Source organism: Acomys russatus, chromosome 15 (assembly GCF_903995435.1).
Source record: "Acomys russatus chromosome 15, mAcoRus1.1, whole genome shotgun sequence".
In the NCBI taxonomy this organism is placed as follows: Eukaryota; Metazoa; Chordata; class Mammalia; order Rodentia; family Muridae; genus Acomys; species Acomys russatus.
In genome coordinates this window covers 6,995,607-7,020,547 of record NC_067151.1, presented here as the reverse complement: position 1 = coordinate 7,020,547, position 24,941 = coordinate 6,995,607, and the positions used below count along the sequence as shown (strand labels likewise).

General features: G+C 45.0%; 1 protein-coding gene across 1 annotated transcript; it reads right to left on the bottom strand.

The window, feature by feature from the left end:
• Positions 1–5,477: 5,477 nt before the first annotated feature.
• Positions 5,478–22,791, bottom strand: Tnfsf10 (TNF superfamily member 10). Its single transcript, XM_051157745.1, has 5 exons — positions 22,642–22,791; positions 15,847–15,975; positions 13,119–13,161; positions 7,469–7,573; positions 5,478–6,481 (listed from the first exon to the last, which is right to left on the bottom strand). The coding sequence occupies exons 1-5, from the start codon at positions 22,789–22,791 to the stop codon at positions 6,036–6,038; spliced, it is 873 nt and encodes a 290-aa protein (XP_051013702.1). The 3' UTR covers positions 5,478–6,035.
• Between the last annotated feature and the right edge of the window lie 2,150 nt (positions 22,792–24,941).

Genomic DNA, 24,941 nt, shown 5'->3' with positions numbered 1-24,941 from the left:
AGACATTTATGTAATGTTGTTTTTAAGAACTTGTACATATAGTCTCTCTTGAGTCCACCAATAAGCTTGTAAAGAACATTAACTAGAGTCACAATTTCAAACAAGATAGCAACTAAGATCCCTGACTCTGCCTCCTAATCTGGTCCCTACTGCCATGTGTCAGGGGCAGTAAAGAGACTGATGGTGTGACCCATATTCAGAAACCAGCATGAGGATGAGGTGCTTTCCTCATGATAAAGGGTTGCTCAGGTGGGGAGCAGTTTCAGAAGAACACTGGGTCACAGATGAGAGCTCAGGTGAGGGAGCAGTTTCAGAAGAACACTGGGTCACAGATGAGAGCTCAGGTGAGGGAGCAGTTTCAGGAGAACACTGGGCCACAGATGAGAGCTCAGGTGAGGGAGCAGTTTCAAGGGAACACTGGGTCACAGATGAGAGGTGACTTGAAAAAGATCTCACAGCGTTGTTTCTTTCCCTCTGAATTCAGTGAAATAAATCTGCAGTGTTAATTCTGTGATGGTATAAGATCAGAACAATGTAGAAATCCTACATAATAACTAATAGTAATAATAACTCGTGTATTAAACTCTAAGTAAGCAATACCTCCAATAGCAAAACAACTGTGCTAAAACTGATGATTTCAATAGAAGTACAGAGATGCCACAGTGAAAAATAAGAAGTGCGGGGGGAAAAAAGTCATTTGTTTTGGGGAAGTAGATGAGAGTCAGAGATTTAAAGATTAATAACATTTAAACTTATTTGGAGAAATGAATTTAAGTATTGGTCTTGTAAGATAGAATTCTCAGATTTTTAAAAAAGCCTTATCCTCCCCTCCTCATGACCAAAGGCAGTTGGGAGAGCTTGACCCAAGGTCATGAGAATGGGAAAGCTGGCCCTGGCCCTCACTGGCGGCAGCGTTTGGGAGACAGGGCCCTGCACCACCTGGACAACACAGTAGGGCTGGCCCTGATGGAGAAAGCACAGGTGAGGTGGCCCTGTCCCTCGCCGGCTGCAGCATTGGGTGAGCTAGCTGGGGCAGAGCTTTCCCTAGCAGTGTAGGTGTGGAAGAGCTGGTGGCTGACCAACTTAGCCATCACCCAGGCCCGGATCCAGGGCTTTGAGTTGGCCACCCCAACATCTGCCTCAGCTGTGAACTGCTGGGGCATGTGAAAGTGCCTGTCCTGAAGATCCAAAGCTGCAGCATCTCTCTGACATTGGTAATGAAAAATTATATGCCAAACTACAGTAAGTAGTTAAAGTAATATTTAGAAGGAAACTGCAGAACTGAACTGATTTGCCAAAAAAAAAAAAAAAAAAAAGAGCAACAGTGATTGGTCTGGGGAGACGGTTCAGCAGGTAAGAGTGGTTTTGGCACAAGCATGAAAACCTGGGTTCAAATCCCCAGCATCCACGTGACAAGCTGTCATGGCCACACATGTCAGGAGAATCTCAAGGCACTTCTGGCTGCCACTAATGCTAACTTTAGGGAGAGACCGTGTCTCAAAGAAGCAAAGTAGGTAGTGATAAGGTGGGAAAGGCCACGGAGTATAGTAACAGGAGCCAGGGTAAAGGCTGCATTGTCAAGACGCCTGACTTACTCACAGAGCCTTGGAAGCACATAAAATTTAGAAATGTTGACTCAAATTCTGTTTCACTTAAAAAACAAACAAACAAACAAACAAACAAATCCCACACCTCAAATTCTTAATACAGAAACAAAACTTACTCTTGCAGGAAGCCTGTGTTGAAACTCTCTTCAAAATATTATTATATAAAATCTAGAGGTTATATTTTGTGGTCTCAGGTGTTTGTGCACTCATTTTTCACAAAATAGGAAGACTCAGAACCCATTTCTTTCTCTGTATCTATTATAACTAGGTCATTTTCAGTGATGATATCAGTACGGCTTTCTAGGGGGCTTTTAAGAAGAAAGGCCAGTATGACCTAGAATTCAACACAAAAGCATTTAGAACAAGACACAGTGGCATGGCGCACACCTTTAGTCCTAGCGCTCTGGAGGCAGGGGCAGGTGAAGCTGTGAGTTCTAGGCCAGCCTGATCTACAAAGTGAGTGTCAGGACAGTCAGGGGCTACACTGTCACAAAAACAAAACAAAACAAAAAATACCCCACAAACAAACACTTCTGAGGTTGGACTCTTATTATCCGAAGCACCATCTCATTCCTCACAGACCCAGCCTTAGCCTGGAGCTCCAACAAGGTATGTAAGCTTATTTCTTGCCTGTAGCTCCAATTGCCTATGGTCCAAAGGTAAGCGACTTTTCTTGGGTTTTGTTTTTGTTTTTAGTTTTTAGTTTTTTTTTTTTTTTAACACATTTTTATTGAAAAATAAAGTAATTCATATTACATCTCATTTTCTGTCCCATCCCATGCATCCTCCCATTCCTCCTTCCCTTCCACTTTCACCCCAATCCCCTTCCCTATGACTCTGACCGAGGGAGACCTCCTCCCCCTGAATATGATGCTAGTGTATCAAGTCTCTTCTTGGTAGTCTGCTATCCTTCCTCTGAGTGCCATTGGGCCTCCTCAACAAGGGGACATGGCCAAATATGGGGCACCAGAGATCATGTGAAAGTCAGTCCCCACTCTCCACTTAACTGTGGAGAATGTTCTGTCCCTTGGCTAGATCTGGGTAGGGGTTTGATGATGACTGCATGTATTGTCCTTGGTTGGTGCCTTATTTAAACCTGAGGATTTGAAGACTTAATGTGCACACTCTTAAAGGACTTGAGACTGAGGAAATTAAGGGAACCTCGCCACCTGGTGGCACTCATGACATGTGACAATAAGGTGGCTCCTTAAGTCTGAAAACAAAACAAACAAAAGAAAACAAAACACTTTTGCCTAGACACTTCTGCTCCCAAACAGCAGAGTTGACCTCTCCTCAGAGATCACTGCCGCTTAAAGCACCATGCTTTGCCCAGGTTCCCCAGTCTGATTAAGCCAGAGTGGCACTTCTGTCTTTACTCTTCAAGTCAGATAGTCTGTTGGACTGCAACTCAACAAAGACTGCAACCCCCCTCTCTCTACTTGATTTTTCTAAGAGATAAGTATTCATGTCTTTAAAAACATGACTCACAATATCCAAAAAGTTGTCATTCTAAAATATTCTCTCCATTGTTGCTTCCTGCAATCATGGCCTTTAGATTTTAGCAGAAGAATTATGTAGGCATGCTTGTTTAAACAAGTCATGGGAGTTTAATGTTGCACATGAATTAAATCTTTAAACATCCAATCACGATTGCCTGGATATGTCGCATTCTTAAATATTTAATTTCTAAATCACAGCAGTTGACATTTTGGTAAATATGTGTCCTGCAGGCTGCCTGCTAATTACTTGAGGAAATTAAAATGCACACACAAAAAGATCTCTGGGCATCACTCCAAAATTCTGATCCCGTTGGTTTGTGGTGAGTCTATGCATGAGCGTTATAAAACGCACCCCAGGAGATTCTGATGTCTAGTGACCCCAGGGACCTTGGCTTGAGGACCATATGGAAACAGCCAACAAAGATTGCCTGTGTTCAACACAAAAATTAGAAATCAGATAGCATTTCATTTGCCAGCCTGGCAAACAAGAGGAAGTGCTCTGAATATTCCCTTTGGTGATGACTTGGAGATCAGGAATTAAAACAGCACTCAGTTGTTTTTGTTAAGGCTGGGGGTGTCGCTCAGTGTGGAGTACATGCCTACTGGGGGCATGACCCTGCATTTAGTTCTCATCTTTGTCTCCTCCCAAAGTTAAACTGGCTCAACAATGCCACTTCCAGACTAAAGGAATTCACTGTCATTTGGTTTATGGTGACAGATAACAAAGAGCAATCTGATGGCAAGATATTATGATCTTGTCTCTCAATATGCAGTGTGCAATGTTTTTATTATTTTATTGTTAGTGTTTTAGTGTGAAAAATAGTAGGTTTTAAAATGATACCTTCATATATATGATTGTACAGTGCCACTCACCTGTCTCTCTCCCCTCCTCCCACTGGTCCTGTCCCTCCCCATAAAATAGTCCTTTTACTGTTTTTATATCAGTGTGTGTGTGTGTGTGTGTGTGTGTGTGTGTGTGTGTGTCTGTGTGTCCGTGTGTGTGTTTCTGCCACTGCACATGCGTGAGGCCAGAGACAGTTTATAAGAGTGGGGTCTCTCCTTCCACTGTGTAACTCCCAAGAATCAAACTCAGATTGTCAGGATTTTTGGCAAGTGCTTTTACCTTCCATCTTGAGCTTTCAATTTTTCTCCACTATTATTTCTATTTAACATTTCCATGTGGTTATTTATTATTTCTATACATTAATGTATTTTATGTAGACATTACAAGCAAGTACTTTCCTAAGTGCTAGAGGTGTAGTTGTAGGCAGGACTAAATGTGTTTTTACTATTTCAATGCCTCTATTCTAGTTAGAAGCAGCAAACTTTAAAACGGTAGCTGTGAAATCCACCTGCTAGTTTATAAGGCCTTGAGTGGAGTCATAAAAAGTAAGAAGGGACATCAGAGGTGACAGCTATCCATAACCTTAAATTCAACTACGCTTTTTTAAAAGGATGCATTTATTTGATGTGTATGGATACCTTCTCTGAATGTATGCCTGTACACCATGTGCGTGCATTGCCTGCAGAGGCCAGAAGAGGGAGTCAGACCCCCTGGAATTGGAGTCACTATTGTTAATTATCATGTGAGGGCTGAGAATTGAACCTAAGTCCTTTGGAAAAGCAACCAGTGCTATTTACATCCGAGCCATTTCTCCAGCACCCAAAAAAGGCCTTAAAGGAAGAAAGAGGAAAGAAAGAAAGAACACCTGTTTCATTAAATCACATCATATGGTTCAGTCTGGGGGTTTGTTGCTGTTTCGCTTTAGTAAGTTTTGTGTTGCTGTAATGAAACTCCAGGCACAGACATTATAAAAAGAACATCTGTGACACACCCCTGTAGCTAAGGTTTAGGACATATCTTGGAAAAGGGAATGGGCAGAGGCCTGGGGCTGGGAGATAGCTCTGTGGTACAGTAGTTGCCAGGCATACAAGAAGCCCAGCTCTGCATTAACAGGCAGGGTAGCATAGCCTGGAGGCAGAAGGTTTCACAGTTAAAGATCATCCTTGGCTACATATTGGGCTTGAGGGCTGCCTGGGGTATGTGATGCCTCAAAACAAACAAACAAACCAAGGAAGATTGGAGTATACGGAGAAGGGAGGCACCAAGCACTGGGACCCACTGCACAAGACTTCCCCCAACCCTCCATCCGGCACGCAGGGCATGTGGTGGCAGAATGTGAGTCTGCTTTGTTGGCTTTGCAGGCATCTTTCTTGGGCTGCCCTCATTCATTGCCTGGAGTTTTCATATACTCCGTGGGCAAGATACCCATTGATGGTGGGACATGATATTGTCATCTTCGAAATTATACACTCCGTGGGCAAGATACCCATTGATGGTGGGACATGATATTGTCATCTTCGAAATTCATACTCAAGAAGCACATGGTCAGTTGGCATTAAAAATAAGTCATAAGAAGTCAAACACAAAATAAAATTTAAAAAAGGACACAAACAAACAAACAAAAAACCCCAGTCACACACACAAACGAACACACATACTCTCGTTCCCTAATGTTTTAGTGAGAGATTCTATGATTTTTGGGCTGGCCCACATTCACAGCTATCCAGGTCTTCTGACAGCCCATGAGCACTGGGTTGAACACCCCGAACCAGATAACAAGGGCAAAAAACCGGTCAATTATTACGAAATACCTAGATACTGAACATCATCTAGATCTTTGCAAACGGTATCAAGTAGAACACCGAGAGGGTACAGTGGTTTCATTTTGGGAATAAGTCAGGTCCCTTTCATAAACACCGAAAGTGTCTGTGGCTGGGCTTTTGATTCTAGCTGCCTTGCTTTGTCACATGTGTTCTAAGGCTTCTGCGGCCAAGCCATGCCCCCAGCAGTTCAGTCACTTTCTGGGTGTGTATTCAACTTAGATTACTGGGCATTTGAGAACAGTGTCTGATCTTTGCAGGTCATTTAGTTAATTAAGAAGGCTCCAAAAAAACTGGCTTCTTGGTCCAGGTCTATCAGATGCTCATTCGTCACGGAGACAAAGATTCTGTCATTTTCTTTAAGCTCGAACAGTCCCCCTTGATAGATGGAGTAGAGACCGTACTCCGCGTCTCTGGACCAACAACTGTTCCTGGCACTCTTCATCAGTATTATGGGGTCTGGGTAGGTGGTGTATTTGTAGATGTACTGCACCAACTGTTTGTTTCTCTTTCTGTCCTTTGAGACAGTCTGGGACATTTCTTCAGCCTCCTGAAATCGGAAGTACGTTTGGGAGTAGATGTAATAAAGGCCCTGCTCCTGGATGACCAGCTCTCCGTTCCTCAGGTGCACGTGGTTGAGGAAAGAATGCCCTTTCCTCGATGACTCCCAGCTCTCTATCTTCTGACCCAAGGTCTTTCCGTCCTTGGAGACTACATGAAAATGAAACAGTTAACAGTTTACATCGAAGTGAGGCGATCCCTCAGCCCCTCAGCACAGCCAGTATTTTTATTGCACTTGCTCACAATGCAGATCCAAAGTCCAACTTCTTGCCCTTGCAATCTGGCGTGGATTACAAAGCCTTGTCGCATCAAAATTGGGAGGCTCCTGTATCATTTTGCCAAGTGAGTCACCTTTTACTACCTCTCTTACCGGCTATGCCACACCCCCACACACCAAAGGTTGGCCATTCCCTGCGGTTCAAAAATGTCTGGTGGTGGGAGCTCTAGTGCCTTTTCCTTTTGGTGAAAACAAGGGAAGAGTTGGAAGAGTTGAGATAAATGGAAAGGGAGGGACAGACTGAGGGAGGGAGGGACTGAGGGAGGGACAGACTGAGGGAGGGAGGGATGGACTGAGGGAGGAAGGGAGGGTGGGAGGTACTGAGGGAGGGAAGGACTGAGGGAGGGAGAGAGTGACTGAGGGAGGGAGGGAGTGACTGAGGGAGGAAGAGACTGAGGGAGGGAGGTGGAGGAAGAATTACTTTAAAGATAAGGGAAAAAGTTTTTTTTTGTTTTTGTTTTTGTTTTTGTTTTAAGTGTACTCTTGTGAGCCTGAGACAAATGGATCTGGAGTTCGAAGCCAGGCTAGGCACCACGAACCACTGCTGCAATGGAAGAGGAAGGGGTAGCGGAGATACAAGAAGCAGTAAGGGCAGCTGCAGAGGTGACCCGGAAGGAGTCTGAGAGCAAAGTTCCCTCACACACAGTATTCCCAAGACCAGCTATGGCAGAGTTAGCAAGATCCTGGTGTGTCCTTTTGCTTTTCAGAACAGTTGGCTAATACCTGGTCACTACTGAGCACTTATAGCCATAGAAATACTTCAGATAAAAGCTAAAAGTAAGCAATTACAGTAAACTCAGAACAATTCCAGAGCCCCACCCACCCTGCTGCGAGCCCCTGGCCAGCCCTTGTGATCTTACTTCGAATCAGGGCTGAGGTGCTTCTTCGCCTGATTCCGGTAATGTGAGCTGCCACTCTCTGAGGCCTTCCAACTCTGGGTGGCAGGGGGGCACTCAGCTGCTTTTCTAAAAGACACGTGACAAGAGACACATCAGCACTTGCCAAAATACTCCTCACACAGGCGTCCGGAGCACAGGGCCTTCTCAATCTGATCTCATAGTTTTGTAAAACAGCCCATACAGCGTAAGCGGGGCTCGAGAGGTGGCTCAGGGGTTGAGACCTGGGGCTGCTCTGCAAGAGACCTGCTGTTGAGCCCACGGCCCACATGGCAGGCAGCTCACAATTCTGTGAGTCCAGTTCCAGGTCAAACATGAGGATCTGAGTTAGGGTTCTCAGCACCCATCTAAAAGCCCACCACCACAGCCACATGCTGTGTCCCCAGGGGAGAGCGGGGATGGGAGTGGGGCAAGGGACAAGAGGAGAGCTAGGGCCCTCCTGCCAGCCTAGTCTCTGTGAGAGACCATATATTTAATGGGATAAGACAGACACTGTTAAAGGAAGACTCATGACAACCTCTTCTGGCCTCCCAAAGCATGCATGCAAGCACGCACATATGCCTGCACACACGTGTGCACACACATGCACAAAACAAATCTTATACAATAATGTCTTTTAAAAGTTAGCTTCAAGTCCCCATCTCTACTTACATTTCGTTAAGATAAATTATATTCTACCAACAAACAAATATTGGCAAGGATAAGAAATCACACCACACTGTATAGAATTTATAGATTAACCATTGATTCCACTGAGCCCTCAAGGAGCTTACTGTGTTTTATGAGAGACACCAATTATAAAATGAAATAATTATTTAGGAGAAGTAGTGGTAAGGGGTAACACACAAGCAGTTGAGGGACTGAGTCTTATTTATTGGAGAGCTAAGGTCAGGAGTTTGCCGAGGAGATGACGTTAAGATGTTCAACTTAGCCGGGTGTGGTGGCGCACGCCTTTAATCCCAGCACTCGGGAGGCAGAGGCAGGTGGATTGCCATGAGTTCGAGGCCAGCCTGGTCTACAAAGTGAGTCCAGGACAGCCAAGGCTACACAGAGAAACCCTGTCTCAAAAAACCAAAAAAAAAAAAAAAAAAAAAAAAAAAGATGTTCAACTTATTCCTGTAAGCCAAAGTGCCCGACACATCTATCCAAGGTACCCTTCCAGGGACAAGAAACACAGGCGGGCAGATAAGGAGAGTAAAGATGGCCAGGCTTTACCTGACCACAGGTCTGTGGTGGGGGAAGAGTGTTTCCAGAGAGCCAAAGCCAAGGCACAGGGCAGAAGACAGGCCTGGGAGAAGTGCAGGTCTGACTTGGAGGAAACAAAGAACACAGACCTAGGTTGCCTATGCAAGACCTAACACTGGAAGGCATGCAGAAACATGCCGTGTTGCAGGCTAACTGATGTCAAGGTCCGTCCTCTGGCTCAGGGGGTCAGGAAGCAAAAGCAGGAAGTAAAATGTCACAGATACCATAGTGAAGGAGGAAGGAGAAATAATTTTGGTTTATCTGGTATTAGTTATAAATCAATTAATGTTCTTGCTGCTTTGGGAAGCCAAGTTCCAAGTTCTCCTCCTGAAACAAAACCTCCTGAGCTTCCAAGAAACTTGACTAACTAGATACTCATGTAGACTTGGGGGGGAGGAGAGATAATCACGGAAGATGTTTATCTTTGTGTGTGTGTGTGTGAGAGAGAGAGACAGAGAGAGACAGAGAGACAGAGACACAGAGAGAGACAGAGACAGAGAGACAGAGACAGAGAAAGAGAAAGAGAAAGAGAGAAATGGGCAAGAGAGAGAGAAATGGGCAAGGGAGAGAGGGAGTCGGGGAAGTGTATGTTTACACCGAGGATGCATCATGTGGCCACGTGCAGAGGTCACAGGAGGACGTCAAGTGTCTTGCTCTGTCTAACTCTCCACTTCGGAGCCTGAAGCCTTGCTGGTGGTTGCCTATCTCTTCCACTCACACTTTAATAGTACAGGTAAATGTGTGGCTATGCCCAGTTTCATATGTGAGTGCCGGTATCGGAGTTCCGATCCCCATGCCTGCACAGTGAGCACTCTTAGCCACTGAGCCAGCTCTCCAGCTCTCCTGAGGCAAGGTCTCATAGAGTTAAAGGTGGCCTCACATTTCCTTTGTAGCTGAGGTCATCTTTGAACTCCTGATCCTCCTCCTTCCAACTCATGAGTGATAGGAGTGCCCAGATTCCCTTTGATTTTTAAAGGACATCTTTGCTAGATATAGTAGTCTTTTCTTAAGCACTGCATGTGTGTGTGTGTGAGAGAGAGAGAGAGAAAGAGGGAGAGAGACAGAGAGAGAGACAGAGAGAGAGAGAGAGTTCTACAGCATGCATGTAGAGGTCAGAAGACACATTTTTTTAATTGGTTCACTGAGTATGTTCTAGGGTTTCAACTCAGATTTTCAGCACCTTTACTAGCTGAGGCTTTGGCCCTAGATGTAGTGGTCTTGGTAGGCAGTTGCTTTATTTCAGGGCTTGAAAAACATCAACTCTGACCTCCTGGCTGGCCATCAGGGTTTCTGCTGAAAGGCCAACTGTTACCCTGACAGATTTGCCTCTGTGTGTTATGTGGCACTTCTTCCAGCTTCCAGAACTCTTAAAAATACTGAACATTTCTCAAACGTGTGTGATGCTTGGGCTAAAGCTATGTTAACTTTGCATTCTTGGCTTTTTAAAGCACTGTGTGTGTGTGTGTGTGTGTGTGTGTGTGTGTGTGTGGTGTTTATTTATTCTACAGCATGCATGTGGAAGCATTCTGTTGCCAGCATGGCTGCTGGAGTAGGCATATTAGCTGCATGGTGGGAGGATATTAGAGACTAATTGTGATGTGGGGTTGCAGTAATTGTGATTAGTCCCAGAATACTCAGCTGCCAAAGTTGATGTCTCCGTTCGACACTGACCTCCCCTGTCACATGACTCATGCCTTACCTGCTCCTAACCCTTTAACACTTTGCTTTTAAATATTAATCAGACAAATCATATTTGCATGAGATCATCCCAAGGCTATATAAAAGCCTATATTTGAGAGCAAACACTTTAATTTTCTTATTATAATATTTATTTTCATGGTACAATGGTTCTGTGTTCCATAAGAACATTTTTTATACAAATGTACACTATATATTGAACAGATTGCCCCACCCCCTTTTTCCTACTTCCCACCTCCTGTTATCTCCTTTGTTCCAGAGATAGTTTTACTTCTATTACATGTCTTATATACATACATAAATATTGTGTATTTATATAAAATCTAAGATCTACACACAAGAGAAAAGTGTGTAATAGTTGTCTTTCTGAGATCGGCTTAATTCACTTAATATTTCTACTTCTGTCTATGTTCCTGCAAACGATGGAACTTTATTCTTTACAGTTGCAAAATTCCATTGCATGTATAACATATTTTGTGTTCCATTTCTCTGTCACAGGACACCGAGATCGGTGCCACACTAACCCATTTTAGACAGAGCTACACTAAGCATCAACGTTGCAAGTGTCTCTGTGATGTCTTGATTTAGTGTCCTTTGAATATTGGGTCACAGTGGAGGACTAGTTCTCAGTGTTGTCAGGGCCACCATACTTGTTTCTGTTGGCCACATTTCCATCGGTAGTGTATAAGATTCCCTTTTGGTCACATCTTCACCAGCGATTGCTATAACTACCATTTGACTGGAGTGGGATAAAGTGTCTGTGTTTTAATTTGTCTCTCTAGTGACTAGTGGTGTTGAGTATTTATTTCATGTGTCATTGGAAACTGTGGTTCATCTTTCGAGAACTGACTCTAGATTTATTATGTGAGTTCTTGTTGTGTGCTATGGATATTTTTGTGCATTCTAGGTATTAACCCTCTGTCATATGTACAACTATCAAAGCTTTCTTTCCCTCTTGTAGGCTGTCTATTCCTTCAGTAAACCATACCCTTTGCTGTGCAGAGGTGCTTTCATTTCACGATGTCTCATTTGTGAGTTTCTGGCATCTATGTGACTGGAGTGGAGTCCTTTTCTGAAAGTCCTCACCTGTCTTCTTATCTCTGAAAGGTGCAGAGTTTCAAGTTTTGCATTAAGGTCTTGGATCCATCCTAAGTTGTTTACCAAGTTCCACTCTTCTATGTGCAGATGTGTGTATCGTTCGTTGAAGAGACTTTCATCCAAAGTGTATTTTTGATATCTTTTTCAAAATCAGGTGTCTGTAGCTCTGTGGGTTATTACTATGTCCTCTCTTCTATTTTTATCTGCCCATTCTTACATCAGCGCCATGGTGCTCTGTTGTTATGGTTCTGTAGTGCAATCTGAAGTCAGGTGTGGTGATGCCCCCAATATCATTCTTTATGCACAGGATGGCTTCACTGCATGGGATCTTTTCTCCTCTGTGAAGAATACCATTAAGAACTGGCAAGTTCCCCTACCCAGATCTAGCCAATGGACAGGACATTCTCCACAGTTGAGTGGAAAGTGGGGTCTGACTTTCACACGAACTCTGGTACCCCAGATTTGACCACGTTCCCTGAATTGGGAGACCTGGTGGCACTCAGAGGAAGGATAGCAGGCTACCAAGAAGAGACTTGATACCCTATGAGCATATACAGGGGGAGGAGGTCCTCCTCAGTCACAGTCATAGGGGAGGGGAGTAAGGGAAAAATGGGAGGGAGGGAGGAATGGGAGGATACAAGGGATGGGCTAACCATTGAGATGTAATACGAATAAACTAGTAAAATAAAAAAAGAACTGGCAAATTTTCTCTTCATAGTTATTTCAGTGTGGTAAAAGAGAAAACAGCACGTGGATAAAATTACATATAAAAATACAATATATTAGAAGGAATTAGAAATAACAAGGTGCAGCGGAGCTTACTTAGAAATGTGCCCTGGAGAGACTTCTGTGAGCAAAAGAGCCATGGCAACATGAGAGAGGCCAGGGTGAGAGGTGCCAGGATGAGAGGGGACAGGGTGAGAGAGGGGTCAGGGAGAGAAGGGCCAGGGAGAGAGAGGGGCCAGGGAGAGAGAGATGAAGGTGAGAGAGGCCAGGAAAGGAAGAGCCAGATGGAAGTCTACATGAGCCTGGGTAAGGATATATAGTGAGATCAGGGATGGGGTAAGTGAAGAAAAGGCTGATGACAATTAACAGCATGGCGAGCATGTGGTCTCCAGTAGAAACCTCAGATGAGATCATGGGTATGTCGAAAGTGTGGGAGAAATACTGACCATAAGGGGCTTTGAGCTGAAGAAAGGCTTGTGGTCAGAGGCAGAGAAATGGGCAGTTTTTGGAGAATTTTATCTATTTTACTTACTGCTGAGTTCTAGATAATAGTTAAAGATAGTTTATTTATAGGATATTGGAAAGCAAAATAATTAAATAAGTAAGGAAATTGAAGTAAAAAAGTTCATGTGGAAAAAAATAAGATAAAGAAAGAATAAAGGTCTGACCATTGAGTAAGCCATGAAGCAGTCTTGGTACAAAGAGAAAGAGAAACACTAAGTAGGTTAAGGCAGTCAGGAGCAGAGGTCCTTATTGGTATATGTGTTCAGGAGTGAGGAGAGTCCGGCGAGCTCGTCAGCTGGTGAAGTAGACAGTAGCCAATAAGAATACAAGAAAATAACACTACCTTGAACTGCCGGAAAGTTTTCCTCAATGGTTCTCCAAGTCACCTACACAAAGTATTGAATAAAGACTGTTAATGACTCTAAGCACTTAGCAGAATACACATACTTCTAGATATTCTTTCTGACATGGAACAGGACACGTCTACAATCAATCAAAACTTCTTTTGTCCAAGCATAGGTGTCTGAGGGGATCTGGGATGGATCTTGAGATACCATGATCAAAGGAGAGGCTGAAAGTTTGGATGGTTGGGGCAGCTAAGAAGGAGGGGCACAGCTACAGCTTAGGTCAGCCATGTCTCCAGGCCTCCAAGAAGCTGAGGAAAACCATGTCTCTTCTCTCTGTGTGGAGCGCATGTGTGCGTGCACATGTGTGTGCATGTACACATGTGCATGGGCGTATGCATGTTCGCGAGTGTGTGTGCATGCGTGTGTGTATGTGTGCATGTGTGTGTGAAAGAGAGAGCGAGACAGAGAGGCAGAGAGAGAGACAGAGACAGAAGAGAGACAGAGAGAGAGAGAGAGAGAGAGAGAGAGAGAGAGAGAGAGAGAGCCCAGCAGCTGGAGCGATTACATAGATCTGAAGCTCAGCGTGTAAGTAAAGCACAGTGCTCACTCTCACGATGCCCAGAGATATGCTCACTCTAGAAATGTCTGACTCGGCACCCCATGTTATTCTCTACTTTGATAATGCTTAGTTTATGCCCAAGAAAATGATAGCAACCCCTATATGTTGCAAAACATCTCATGACCCGCCCCCCATTTTGTGGTAACCAATTGAAAAATAAGTGCAGAAGAGAACACTGAGTCTTTCTCTTTGGGATGCAGAGCCTGGTTTGAGTCATTATAACTGCTGAACCTCTTCTCTCATCCCCTGTCACTCACTGCCTCATCACTGCAAATGTCAGAAGCGCAGCCCCTCCGAGCCTGCACCCAGAGTCTCTCCTCTGCTGTAACCCTCCCCCAGTTGTGAGGACACAGTCACTGGAGTTGGTCCCTTCGGCTCTGGAGGAGAGGCAAGGGCGAAGAGTGGATTTGAACACTCGCCTCTCTTTTCTCTGTTTCTCTTTCTTTCTCTCATTCTAGGACAGGAAGGAAAGAAGAAAGGAGGAGGAAAGAGATTTTTAAAAAGGGAGAAGAGAGACAGAGGAAGGGAAGGAAAGAGAGCTGGGGATAGAAGAAAGAAGAAAGCCAGTGATAGAGAAAGGGTCATTCTATAAGAGTGACTACAAGCAGGTCAGGTGACCATGAGTCAAGCCTCTCCACTAAGGCTCTTTAAGAAGGCTTAAGTTACTTAGCTGCTCTGACCTGCAGTGGCTTTATCCCTTTGAAAATGTGTGTTTATATGCATGATGGTGATCCCTTCCTTGGGGGCTGCTCTCGGAAGTCAATGGGGCACTACTCAAAATATGCGGCTGTTTACAGGAAAGAGGATCCTTATTGTGCCCTGGCAGAATATGGAGGTCTTGTCACTTACACCCCCACATCCCTGTGCTCTAGTTTCTGTCCACCCTGATTGTCCAGGGTGAGTCTGGGAGGATGAGAGGGAATTGGTGCAAAATGACATAGAAAAACCCATCATCGCCTGTCCCCTTATATACTACCCTTGGTTGGCCCTGCACCTGCCAGCTCCTCTGCCTCCAGATCGCTACCCTTACTCAAGTCTCTCTTCCTGATGGCTCACTGAACCCATCTAGCCGAAAGCTTTGTTTCTGAGGTTCCTCCAGAGCTGTTCAGATCCAGCCTCTCCTGGACACCTACATAGCCACCATTACAGCTGGTTCTGCACAGCTGTTGGTAATGACCCAGGCAGGAAGTGCTCACACAGTACCCAGTGGGAAGTCCAATTCATTCGACGTAGAGGCCACATTCCAGGTGCTGTCTGGACTCTGCCGTGACTGTGAACACTGCTCAAGTCACCCACTGGAGCCCTGATCATCAGGATGTTGTTTCCATGAACAAGCAGTAGACTCCCAAGTGCGTCTGGCATAGAGCCTCCTCCCACACTGGGATTTCCCACCATACCCTTAGCCGATGATCTCATGCATGGAGCCTCTTTGTTTAAAGAATATTTTTAATATGAGTCCCTCCATCTGACCTTTTCAGGAAGACAGAAGGCAAATATTTGTAACTATCATCTTCCTAAGAAGGAAGCAGGCAGAGAAGGAAGTAATTTGACTTAATCTAAAAGAAAAATGAAGTGTTAGACAACCGAGCTTCCTGCCAGAGATCTCAGCAAAGCAACCTCCATCACCAAATCCATGGCCCTTACTTGTTGTCGCTCATTGACAATGAATTGAGATAACCTCACCATCACCTTCTCAAGGTATTTCCTCTTTACATGCACACACAAAAAAATAAGTGGGTATTTAATTTTAGAGATCAGTCGTGTGGGAAGAATAGAAAACATCATTTGGCATCTTTTGTCTTCTAGATAAAAGGAAACAAACAAACAAACAAACAAACAGAAAACTACTGGGCAGCTTCGCTCACACGCCCTGTCTGTGCCTGTGTTCAGAGTCAACGCAAAAGTTAAGCTACAGGAGGCAGCAGCCTTCAGCCAGCTCGCGCTCCATCTGCTATCTATTATCAAATAGAGCTGCGCACTGGGGGATACCATCTAAACATTCTGGGGCTTGGTTTCTTCATTTGCAAAATGCAGGTTTCTGGACTTGAAGGTCTAGAAATTCTTTCTCCTGTGACGTCATGCCCCTACTGTTGAGAGTACCCTACCTTTTCAATGAGCTGGTGCAGCTGCCTCTTCGCTTGCAAGCAGGATCTGTTCAGGATCTCTTTGTCAGTGGGGTCAGGGTCTTCCGTCAAGAAGCAGGCTATTCCACTTCCGGAGTGTTTGTCCTGCAGCTGGGCAGAGATAGGATATAACTGCAATGAGCACGTGCTTTCTCTTTTTACCCATTTATAAGTTTAAAAAAAAATAGAGTGATGAAAACTGAGAGGAGTTTGGGTACCATGAGGACTTTGTGGTTTGAATAAAAGTAAGCATGCTACCCATTGTCCATTGGCATTAACTGGGCCCTGGGTGTGGTAGCAAGGTGTGGGGCTAGGCCAGGCATCCTGGCTTGCAGTGCTCGCCTTGGCCCCATCTCTAGCAGTCTTTGTCACTGTTACTTTCCCCTACTCACACACGTTTCTCACTAGACCTTTGTGGTGATGACTAAGGACCAGCTCTAAGACAGTGTGGCTGTCCCTCTGAAGCTGGAAACCCGCCTGTGTAAAAAGAAAGGCGTGTGGGAAATGTTCTGCCCTCGCCACAGCTCCTGCAGCTGAGTAGACGGCACTTACTGGCATGCTTCTGCTCCGGATGGACCTATGACACCACAGGGAATCTGTACCCTGCCTCATTGGTTGTGCACAACGCTGAGGGACTGGTCTAAGGAGACTTTAAGCACCACTAAAGGTGTCTTGTCAGGACTGGAAGGCAACATAGTGGCCTCATAACTGCCACCAAAGTCCTTACCCTTGCCAGGGACCACTGCTTACTCTCATGACCACCACCCTCACCACATAGCTCACATGAGCCACCCAGAACACCCAGAACCTATGGCTGTTACCAAACCAGGAGAAGGGGAGGGGAGGGAAGAGGAGGAAGAAAGGGGGAGGATGAGGAATTCCTCACAGATTTTCTTCTTCTTCTTCTTCTTCTTCTTCTTCTTCTTCTTCTTCTTCTTCTTCTTCTTCTTCTTCCTCTTTTTCCTCTTCTCTTCTTTCTTCTTTCTCTTTTCCTCTCTTTCTCTTCTTCTTTTTCTTCTTTCTTCTTTCCTCTTTGGTTTTGTTTTCCTAACAGCTTGGATTTACACGTTCTCAATGCCTCTGATGTAGGCCTGTAAACTCAGCTAACTGGGAGGCTGATGCAGGAAGAGCACAAGTTTAAGGGTTTCCTAAGGTACAGGATAAATCCAAGGCCAGCCTGCATGAATCAATGAGAGACCCTCTCTCAAAACAAAACAGAAGAAATAGGGATAGAGAGTTGGGGTGTCGCTCACTGTAGAGTGCTTGTCTAGCCTGTGTCAAGCCACTGGTCTTATCCCTGTCATTGTTGTATAACACAGCTGCTGATTTGCTTTAATTGGGGTACCTGCTGAACAAGCTGGGCTCACAGAGACCTACCTGCCTCTGCTCTCTAAATGCTGGGGTTGAGGGAGTGCGCTGCTATGCCTGGCCCAAATATAGTACTTTTTTCTGTTGTTTAAACTTGACGTACTGCAAAGATTCGGGTAGTAGTAAATATAAAAACCCACACTTTCTATAGAAGAGCAATCTACTGATTGATTGAGTGATTGATTTTGAGACCAGTTCTCATATAGTCCAGGCCATCCTCACCTGATAACCAAGAATGACCCTGAATTCCTGATTCTTTTGTCTCCCTCCTCCCAAGCTCTAGAATTAGCAGCATTCAACAAGTCTCCTGGTTTTACGTGGTACTATGGATTGAACCAGAGCTTCATGCTTGCTTGGCAAGCATTCTACTGTCTGAGTTACACTCCTAGCCCAAATCATCTCATTAAGAAAAATAATCCCATTATTCATGAGAGGTCCTGTCCAGAAACACTTAGTTCTATCCTCAGCAATGTACCTCCAAGCAAAAGTATAAACCTTAGTTAAAGAGTTACCAGTCATTCACTGTTTAAACCAAACGAGCAGCCTTAGACACCTCTGTGGCTCACTGGAACATGAGTGTTCTCAGAAGAGAGGCTTTGTCTCCTTCCTTCCTAGCAATGGCTTATCCCATGGGGACAGGGTTAAGGGCCTGGAAGGCTAGGGCCCAAGACACGAAGGAGCTGCTATTCTTGTGGTCATTCAGAGAAGAAAGTGTGTAACTGTCCCCTTGTAACTGAGGTGGAGTGTGAGAAGGACAAAGTACCCTAGGAGGAGGGTAAGGCAGCCCAAATGAAATCTAACAGCTGGCTGGTGTCCCGGATGCCTTCTGGGAATTTCCAGCAAGGGTTTCATGAGGTGGGAGGGGACGCTCCATTGAGTCATGACCTGAGTGAGTGAAGCTGTACTGGCAAGGCGTTCGAATTATCACGCAAATGGCCGTGGCGCTGGGGGTGTGACTCAGTAGTAGAGATAAAAAGAAAATAAAAATTTAGGGAGGCCTAGATTCATTCAGAAGACAAGGGCAATTCTGAAAACACAGAAAGGTAAAGAACACTTTCAGAAAGGTAAATGGAAACTCACTCCCCAACGAACAGTAATCTGAGATAAAACCAACATACTATACTGAAAACAACAGTCCCACAGCCACCTAAGCTCTGGCTGGCCTCTGTGTACTTGGTTGAGATCAGACTCTGTGAGCAGTTGCGTATATTTTCTCTTAAGGTTATATGGAAATGGTACTCCTTGACATCTAAGGGCACAGCTCAGTGGCAGAGCTCTTGCTTTCCTTACCCAAGTCCCTGGACTCTAAGTCCTGCAAACTTCTAAGAAAACCATATATGACAGCTTAGATAATTTTTATGACACTCACTACAGAAGATTCATATAATTTAGAAAATTTTAAAAAGAGAGTCTAATTTATCCTACCATCCTGAGATGGCATTGCAGAGGGACATCTTCTGCCCACGCTCCTCCGCGGTCACCTTTAGCACCTTGAGCAGGTGTGAAACCAGCGCTGGCCACAGAATGCATGCGAGCGATTGTGTGAGCGATTGTGCTCGGTTATTCTGGGATGACTAGTGCCAAGCACTTGGCTGTCTCTCTCCCTCCACATCCTTACTCCACCACATCCTTTCTGCCTCAGCTACGTGACTAGATGAAGAGATTCTAAGCTTTATGTGAAATTGCTGGGTTTTTTGTTTGTTTGTTTGTTTGTTTTAATCTTTTTTTAGCAGTTTTTTTTTTAATTTGTGTACGTTGATGTGGGGGTGTCAGATCTTGGATTTACGGACAGTTGTGAGCTGCCATGTGGGTGCTGGGAATTGAACCCGGGTCCTTTGGAAGAGCAGGCAGTGCTCTTAACCACTGAGCCATCTCTCCAGCCCAAATTGCTGGGTTTTTAAGCAGAACTTTGAGAATCTTATATACAATCAGACAACTGCATGAGGCAACAGGATTGGGTCAATCTTAGACTAAGGCCAATTTGTCCCATGCAAATTGCTGGAGCCACCTGTGCATGGAGACAGAGTCTTCCTCTGTTTATGCTGTAAAGTTAACGAACCTTAGGGCGTGCTGCCACAATCCATAAACAGAGATGTGCTCCAACCTTATGCAAGCTTACAACTAGAAAGTGGCTACAGAGGTGCCTTTTTTCCTCAGAAATACACCAACTTGGGGCCAGCAAGTCAAAGGACCAAAGTACTTGCCACCAACCTGGTGGTGACCTGAGCTCAAGCCCCAGGACCCACATGGTAGAATGAAAAAAACTAATCTTCCAAATTGTCCTCTGATACTCTCATATGACACAACATACCCTCCCAACACATATAAATAAATAAATAATGGTAATTTTAAAAATATTTTTTAAAGAAAGAACGACACCTAGGATGGGGAGATGATTCGGTCAAGAAAGTACTTGCCAGACAAACTTGAGACTTACGTTTAATCTCGAGAGGCCACATAAAGAAAGTCAGGCCTGAACCAGGCTTGGTGGTGTACACCTTTAACCCAGCACTCAAGAGGCAGAGACAGGCAGATCTATGAGTTCAAGACCAGCCTGGTCTACAAAGTGACTTCCAGAACTGCCAATGCTATTACACAGAGAAACCCTTGTTGGGGGATGGTTTAATGTACTTTCATGCTAATTACTGCTTGCTGTCTCAGTGACCCACCTTTTGCTTAATAAAAAGCCATCCCACCTGAGCAGGGCAAAGGAGATAGGTGGGGCTTACAGAGAGGAATTCTGGGAAGAAGAAAGACTGCGACGAGAAGGAAGGAGAAAGACCAAAGGAGGAAAGGAAGGCGCCATGGGTTAGCTGGAGGAGAAGCACATGGCTGGTGTAGATGGGGAATTCGGCCCAAATGAAGAACATTAACAAGTATTTGGGATTATGGATGGGAAGTAGCTTGATAGAAATTGCTAGAAATAGATGGCATGGGATTGAGGCAGGGATCCCATACCTGCCCCACTGTGGGAAGTAGTTTAGAGGATTAATGTCTGCCCTGCCCCAGGTTAACTAAGGCTATTTAAAAATATAACAAATGTCAGTGTCTTAATTGATTACTAGCCTGGCCTGCTGATAATACAAATATACAGATAATTATAAAACATAAACCCTGTCTTGAAAAAAGGAAGGAAGGAAGGAAGGAAGGAAGGACATCAGAGTTTGTCTTCTGGCCTCACACATATGCACATGCATATTTGTTGGCACACACACACACACACACACACACACACACACACACACGAGAGAGAGAGAGAGAGAGAGAGAGAGAGAGAGAGAGAGAGAGAGAGACAGAGACAGAGACAGAGACAGAGAGACAGAGACAGAGACAGAGAAGGGGGAAGAGAGAGAGACTCTTGGTCAGCAAACCCTATAATAAAGAGATCATTATTAGCCATAATTTTCATAATTATTTTCAAATAAAAGGAGAGTGTGCCTCATTCATTTTGAGAATTCTCTAGCTGATTGGGATAATCAAGTTCATACTCCACGGGGTATAGAAACTGCGTTGCCCAGCCGACCATTGCTTCTCTGTGAATTTACATAGCTCCCTTGCCTTGCACTTCCGAGCAAGACAGCAGGTTGGATTTGTCATGATGTACTACTGCGCATGACAGTGTGCACAAGTGCAGAGTCCGTGAGCGCCACGGTGGGAGGGAGGGAAGAGCAGCACCTGGCAGCACAGCCCTGGGCATTAGCCCTACCCTGACTCTGAAGGCTGGCTGAGCTGGATAATTCATTTCTCCATCATGTTCTAGACAAGGGAGAAGGGTGTTCATAGTCCCTTCTGGTTCTTGGTTCTCTAGAATACATGCTTGCCCAAAGTGGGCATAAGGATTCTAAAGTGGAGTTGGTTTACTCTTATCAGTTTCACATTCCTAGTTCCAGGGGCTTGACACAGCTAAGAAATGTGCAGGCTAAAAGGACACTGACTCTTGTCCTCTGTGTTCACACCTGTATTTGTATCTGGCTTCCACTTGGCATAAAGTCCAACTGTTTTCCCAATTACAGTCTTCCTTAGTCAAGAGACGCCTGCAGCCAGAGGAAAAGCCAGAAGCCAGACCATTGTGTTCCCACTATTGTCAGTACAGGAACTCCACAGGCTGAAACCAAAACATACTTCTTTAAAAAATAAATAAAGGTGTGTGGGTGTGTGCATGTGTGGGTGTGGGTGTGTGTGGGGGATGTGCGCGCATGCCGGTGCGTTCCAGAGGATCACCTCCAGGACTGTCCCTCAAGAGACATACACCTCATTTTTTGATGCAGGGCCTCTCACTGGGCCTGGAGTTCATCAATAAAATGAGATATTCCCCTAAGGCAGCAAACCCTAGGGATTCTCCAGTCTCCTCCTTGCCAGCACTGGGGTTACAGGTGCATGCTGGGTAAGCAGGCTCAAAGGCATTTCAGAACATATTTTAAATATCTGATTTATGTTTACTTCCACCTTCAGCCTTATTGGACTGAGAAATTTGATATTTCAAACTTCCATTCTGATTTTAGTTTAGATAAATACTACTCTAGCTGACAGCTTTTCAAAATATGGCTTGTCTCTGTGAGAACTTTTCAGGTATACTCCTTTCTCTAGAAGACAGCTGTTATTCCAGAGACTCGCAGCTGGTCAAAGTGCGCTCAGCCATAACTGCCCTATCTACAGCACTCCCTCACCTCAACAGTCAGGCAAGAGTAGGGCAGGGGTCTAGGGATAGCTCAGTCAGTAAAAGGCTTGCTGTGTGATAACTGCAGAGGCGAAGACAGAAAGATTCCGTGGGCATGCTTGAAGGCCAGTCTAGGCAAATCGCTGAGTTCAAGGTTCAGTGAGAGACCCTGTCTCAGGAAATTAAGTAAAGAGTATCTGAGGAGGACACCTGACAGTGATCTCTAGCCTCCACATTACATGCTTGTCTGTCTGTCTGTCTGTCCATCCGTCCGTCCGTCTGTCTGTCTGTCTCTCTCTCTCTCTGCCCCCCCCCGCCCCGTGTGTGTGTCTCCCTCACCCCTCTCTTCCTCCTCTCTCTTCTCTCTCCCTCTTCCTCTCTCTCTTCTCTCCCTCTCCCTCCCTCTCCCTTTCTCACCCTCCCTCACTCTTTGTCTCTCACACACAAAAGAAACGCTACAGCATTTCATAGGACTCATCTGTGCCTGGTGGCAATGCCTATATCATATAAAGTACAGACACTCTTGAAAGACAGTAACAAGCTTCTTCGAGAGTACTGCATTCCTTGGTAGCTCTCGGGAGCCTGTTCTGTAGCTAAAGCTGCTTGGAAGTTTTCAAGCTCACAATCTTATAAAGTCCTGGCAACTGGAAAGGGCACGTTTTAACCCACAGCTGAGGTTTCAAAGAGGTGCAAGCTGAGAGGCAAAGGAGAGACAGGGACGGGGCTACTGTCAAGACCACATGGCTACTAACCTGCTTTATCTCGCTGGTGAAGTACACGTAAGTCACAGCCACAGACAGGGCCTGCAGGAGCATCTGCAGCAGCACTGTGCAGATCATCACCATCCTGAAGAGCTGACTGAAGCTGGGGCCCTTCAGGCTCCCAGTGGTGGTGCTGTCCATGATGTGCTTCCCCAGGGCAGCTTTGCCAGCCCAGCAGCAAGTGATCGAGAAGGGCACAATTAGAAAGCAGAGTGCACATGTAGTTTCTTTTTACGGTTGAAAGAAAAACTGAAACTGAAGTTTTAGCACAGCTAGTCAGAACGGAGACTGCACTCACCGTGGCAAGGACTGAGGAAGTAATCACACGTTAAAAAAAAAAAAAACAAAAAAACCCCTCCAATTCAGAGAGCTCTCCCTGATAAGGGAAAGCCCAGGCTGGTACACTAACCAGCTCAGCTAGCACCCAGGCTCAGATCTGGGGCTTTAAGTTGGCCCATCCTAAAATTTGTATCATCTATGTACTGTTGGAGATCGTGAAAGGGCTGGTCCTGCTGATCCAAAGCTGCAGGATATTCATGACACAGAGCAGCAACAGGAAAATGGGGAGGAATCCCAGTGAGGGTCCAAAATTGATGGTGTCACAAAAGCCAGAGACCATGAACCAGACCAGTGACCCATCACAATGAACATTTACAAGTGAAGATGTGTGGACAGAAGAGTATAGTGTGGGACACGCTGTGACACAAAGCCGATTCCACAATGAGATGATTTTCTATGCTTTGTTTTGTTTATTTTTTCTGTTTGTGTGTTTTTTATTTGTGGGGGTGAGGTCACAAGGGCAGAAGAGCAGATATGAGGGGTAGGGAGATGAGTGGGACTTGGGGACATGGTATGAAACTCCCAAAGAATCAATAAAAAGTTAAAAAAAAAACAACAACAACAACAAAACCTCCCGTGCCAGGCGTGGTAGCACATGCCTGTAATCCCAGCACTTGAGAGGCAGAGGCAGGCAGATCTCTGTGAGTTCAATGCCAGCCTGGTATACTAGGTGATTCCAGCCAGATAGCCAAGGCTACATAGAGAAACCCTGTCTCAAGAAGCCAAAAAACAAAACAAAACAAAACAAAACAAAAACCCACAAAAACAAAAGAAAACAAAACAAAAGAAACCCACCTCCTGTTCCCTGCCCAATGTCTGCGATCCTTTGAGGCTGAGGCTGGCACAGGTTTGAGCAACAGTGTCATTCCTAGGCACCATATTACATCTTTCAGGTGTGTGACTCCCATGCAGCAGGGGTGAGTGTCACCTGGAGAAAAAAAAGGCCTCTGTGGCTTCGGTTTCAAGCAAAACACAGCCATGGTCTGCCTCCCTGGATCAGGTCTTTGCTCTTTCTACCCTAGTGTCACTCTGCCCGACTATGGACCTCGGTCCCAGGCCTTGACACAGAAGAAAATGTGTTTTCAGGGCTGTGAGTGAATAATTCATAGGTGGCTCTCAGAATGTGACTACTAAATACAGACTAAACGGGCAAAGAACCCTACCTACTAGTTGATGGGCAGGGATAGGTTAAAAAAAAAACTTAAAACAAACAAAATCATGCGTTTGAGTGAATTGGAGGGCTTATACCCACTACCAACCTATGACCAGACAAAAGACAAAAACTATTCAGGGGGCCGGAGAGATGGCTCAGCTGCCAAAAGCCCTGTGATGCAAACCTAATGACATAAATCCCATCCGTGGAACGCAGGGTAGGACAGAACCAGATCCCAAAAGCTGTCCTCTGACCTCCACACATGCTCTGTGGTATGTACGAAGCACACGCACGCGCACACACACACACACACACACACACACACACACACACACACACACACACATTAAATAATAAAAGCACGCAGCATAGCCCATGATAGCCTGGAAGAACCAGAGGAAGAGTAACCAGAAACAAGCAGCATTAATCTTAATACTATATGTAATTTAATATATTCAAAATATTGTGAATGTCAACATGTAACCAATGTGTTTTAAATAGTGAGGGCATTGAATGTAGCCTGAAGGCCTGGGTTCAATCCCAAGCATTACAAAATAAATAAAACAGGGATGTGTGTGTGTGTGTTGGATTTTATTTATTTGTGCAACTATTTGTGTGTGTATGCATTAATTAATTTGGTTGGTTGGTTGGTCTTTCAAGACAGGGTCTCCCTGTGTAGCCTTTGCTATCCTAGAACTTGCTTTGTAGACCAGGCTGGCCTTAAATTCACAGAGACCCACCTGCCTCTGCCTCCCACATGCTGGGATTACAGGCGTGCGCCACCACGGCCAGCAGATGC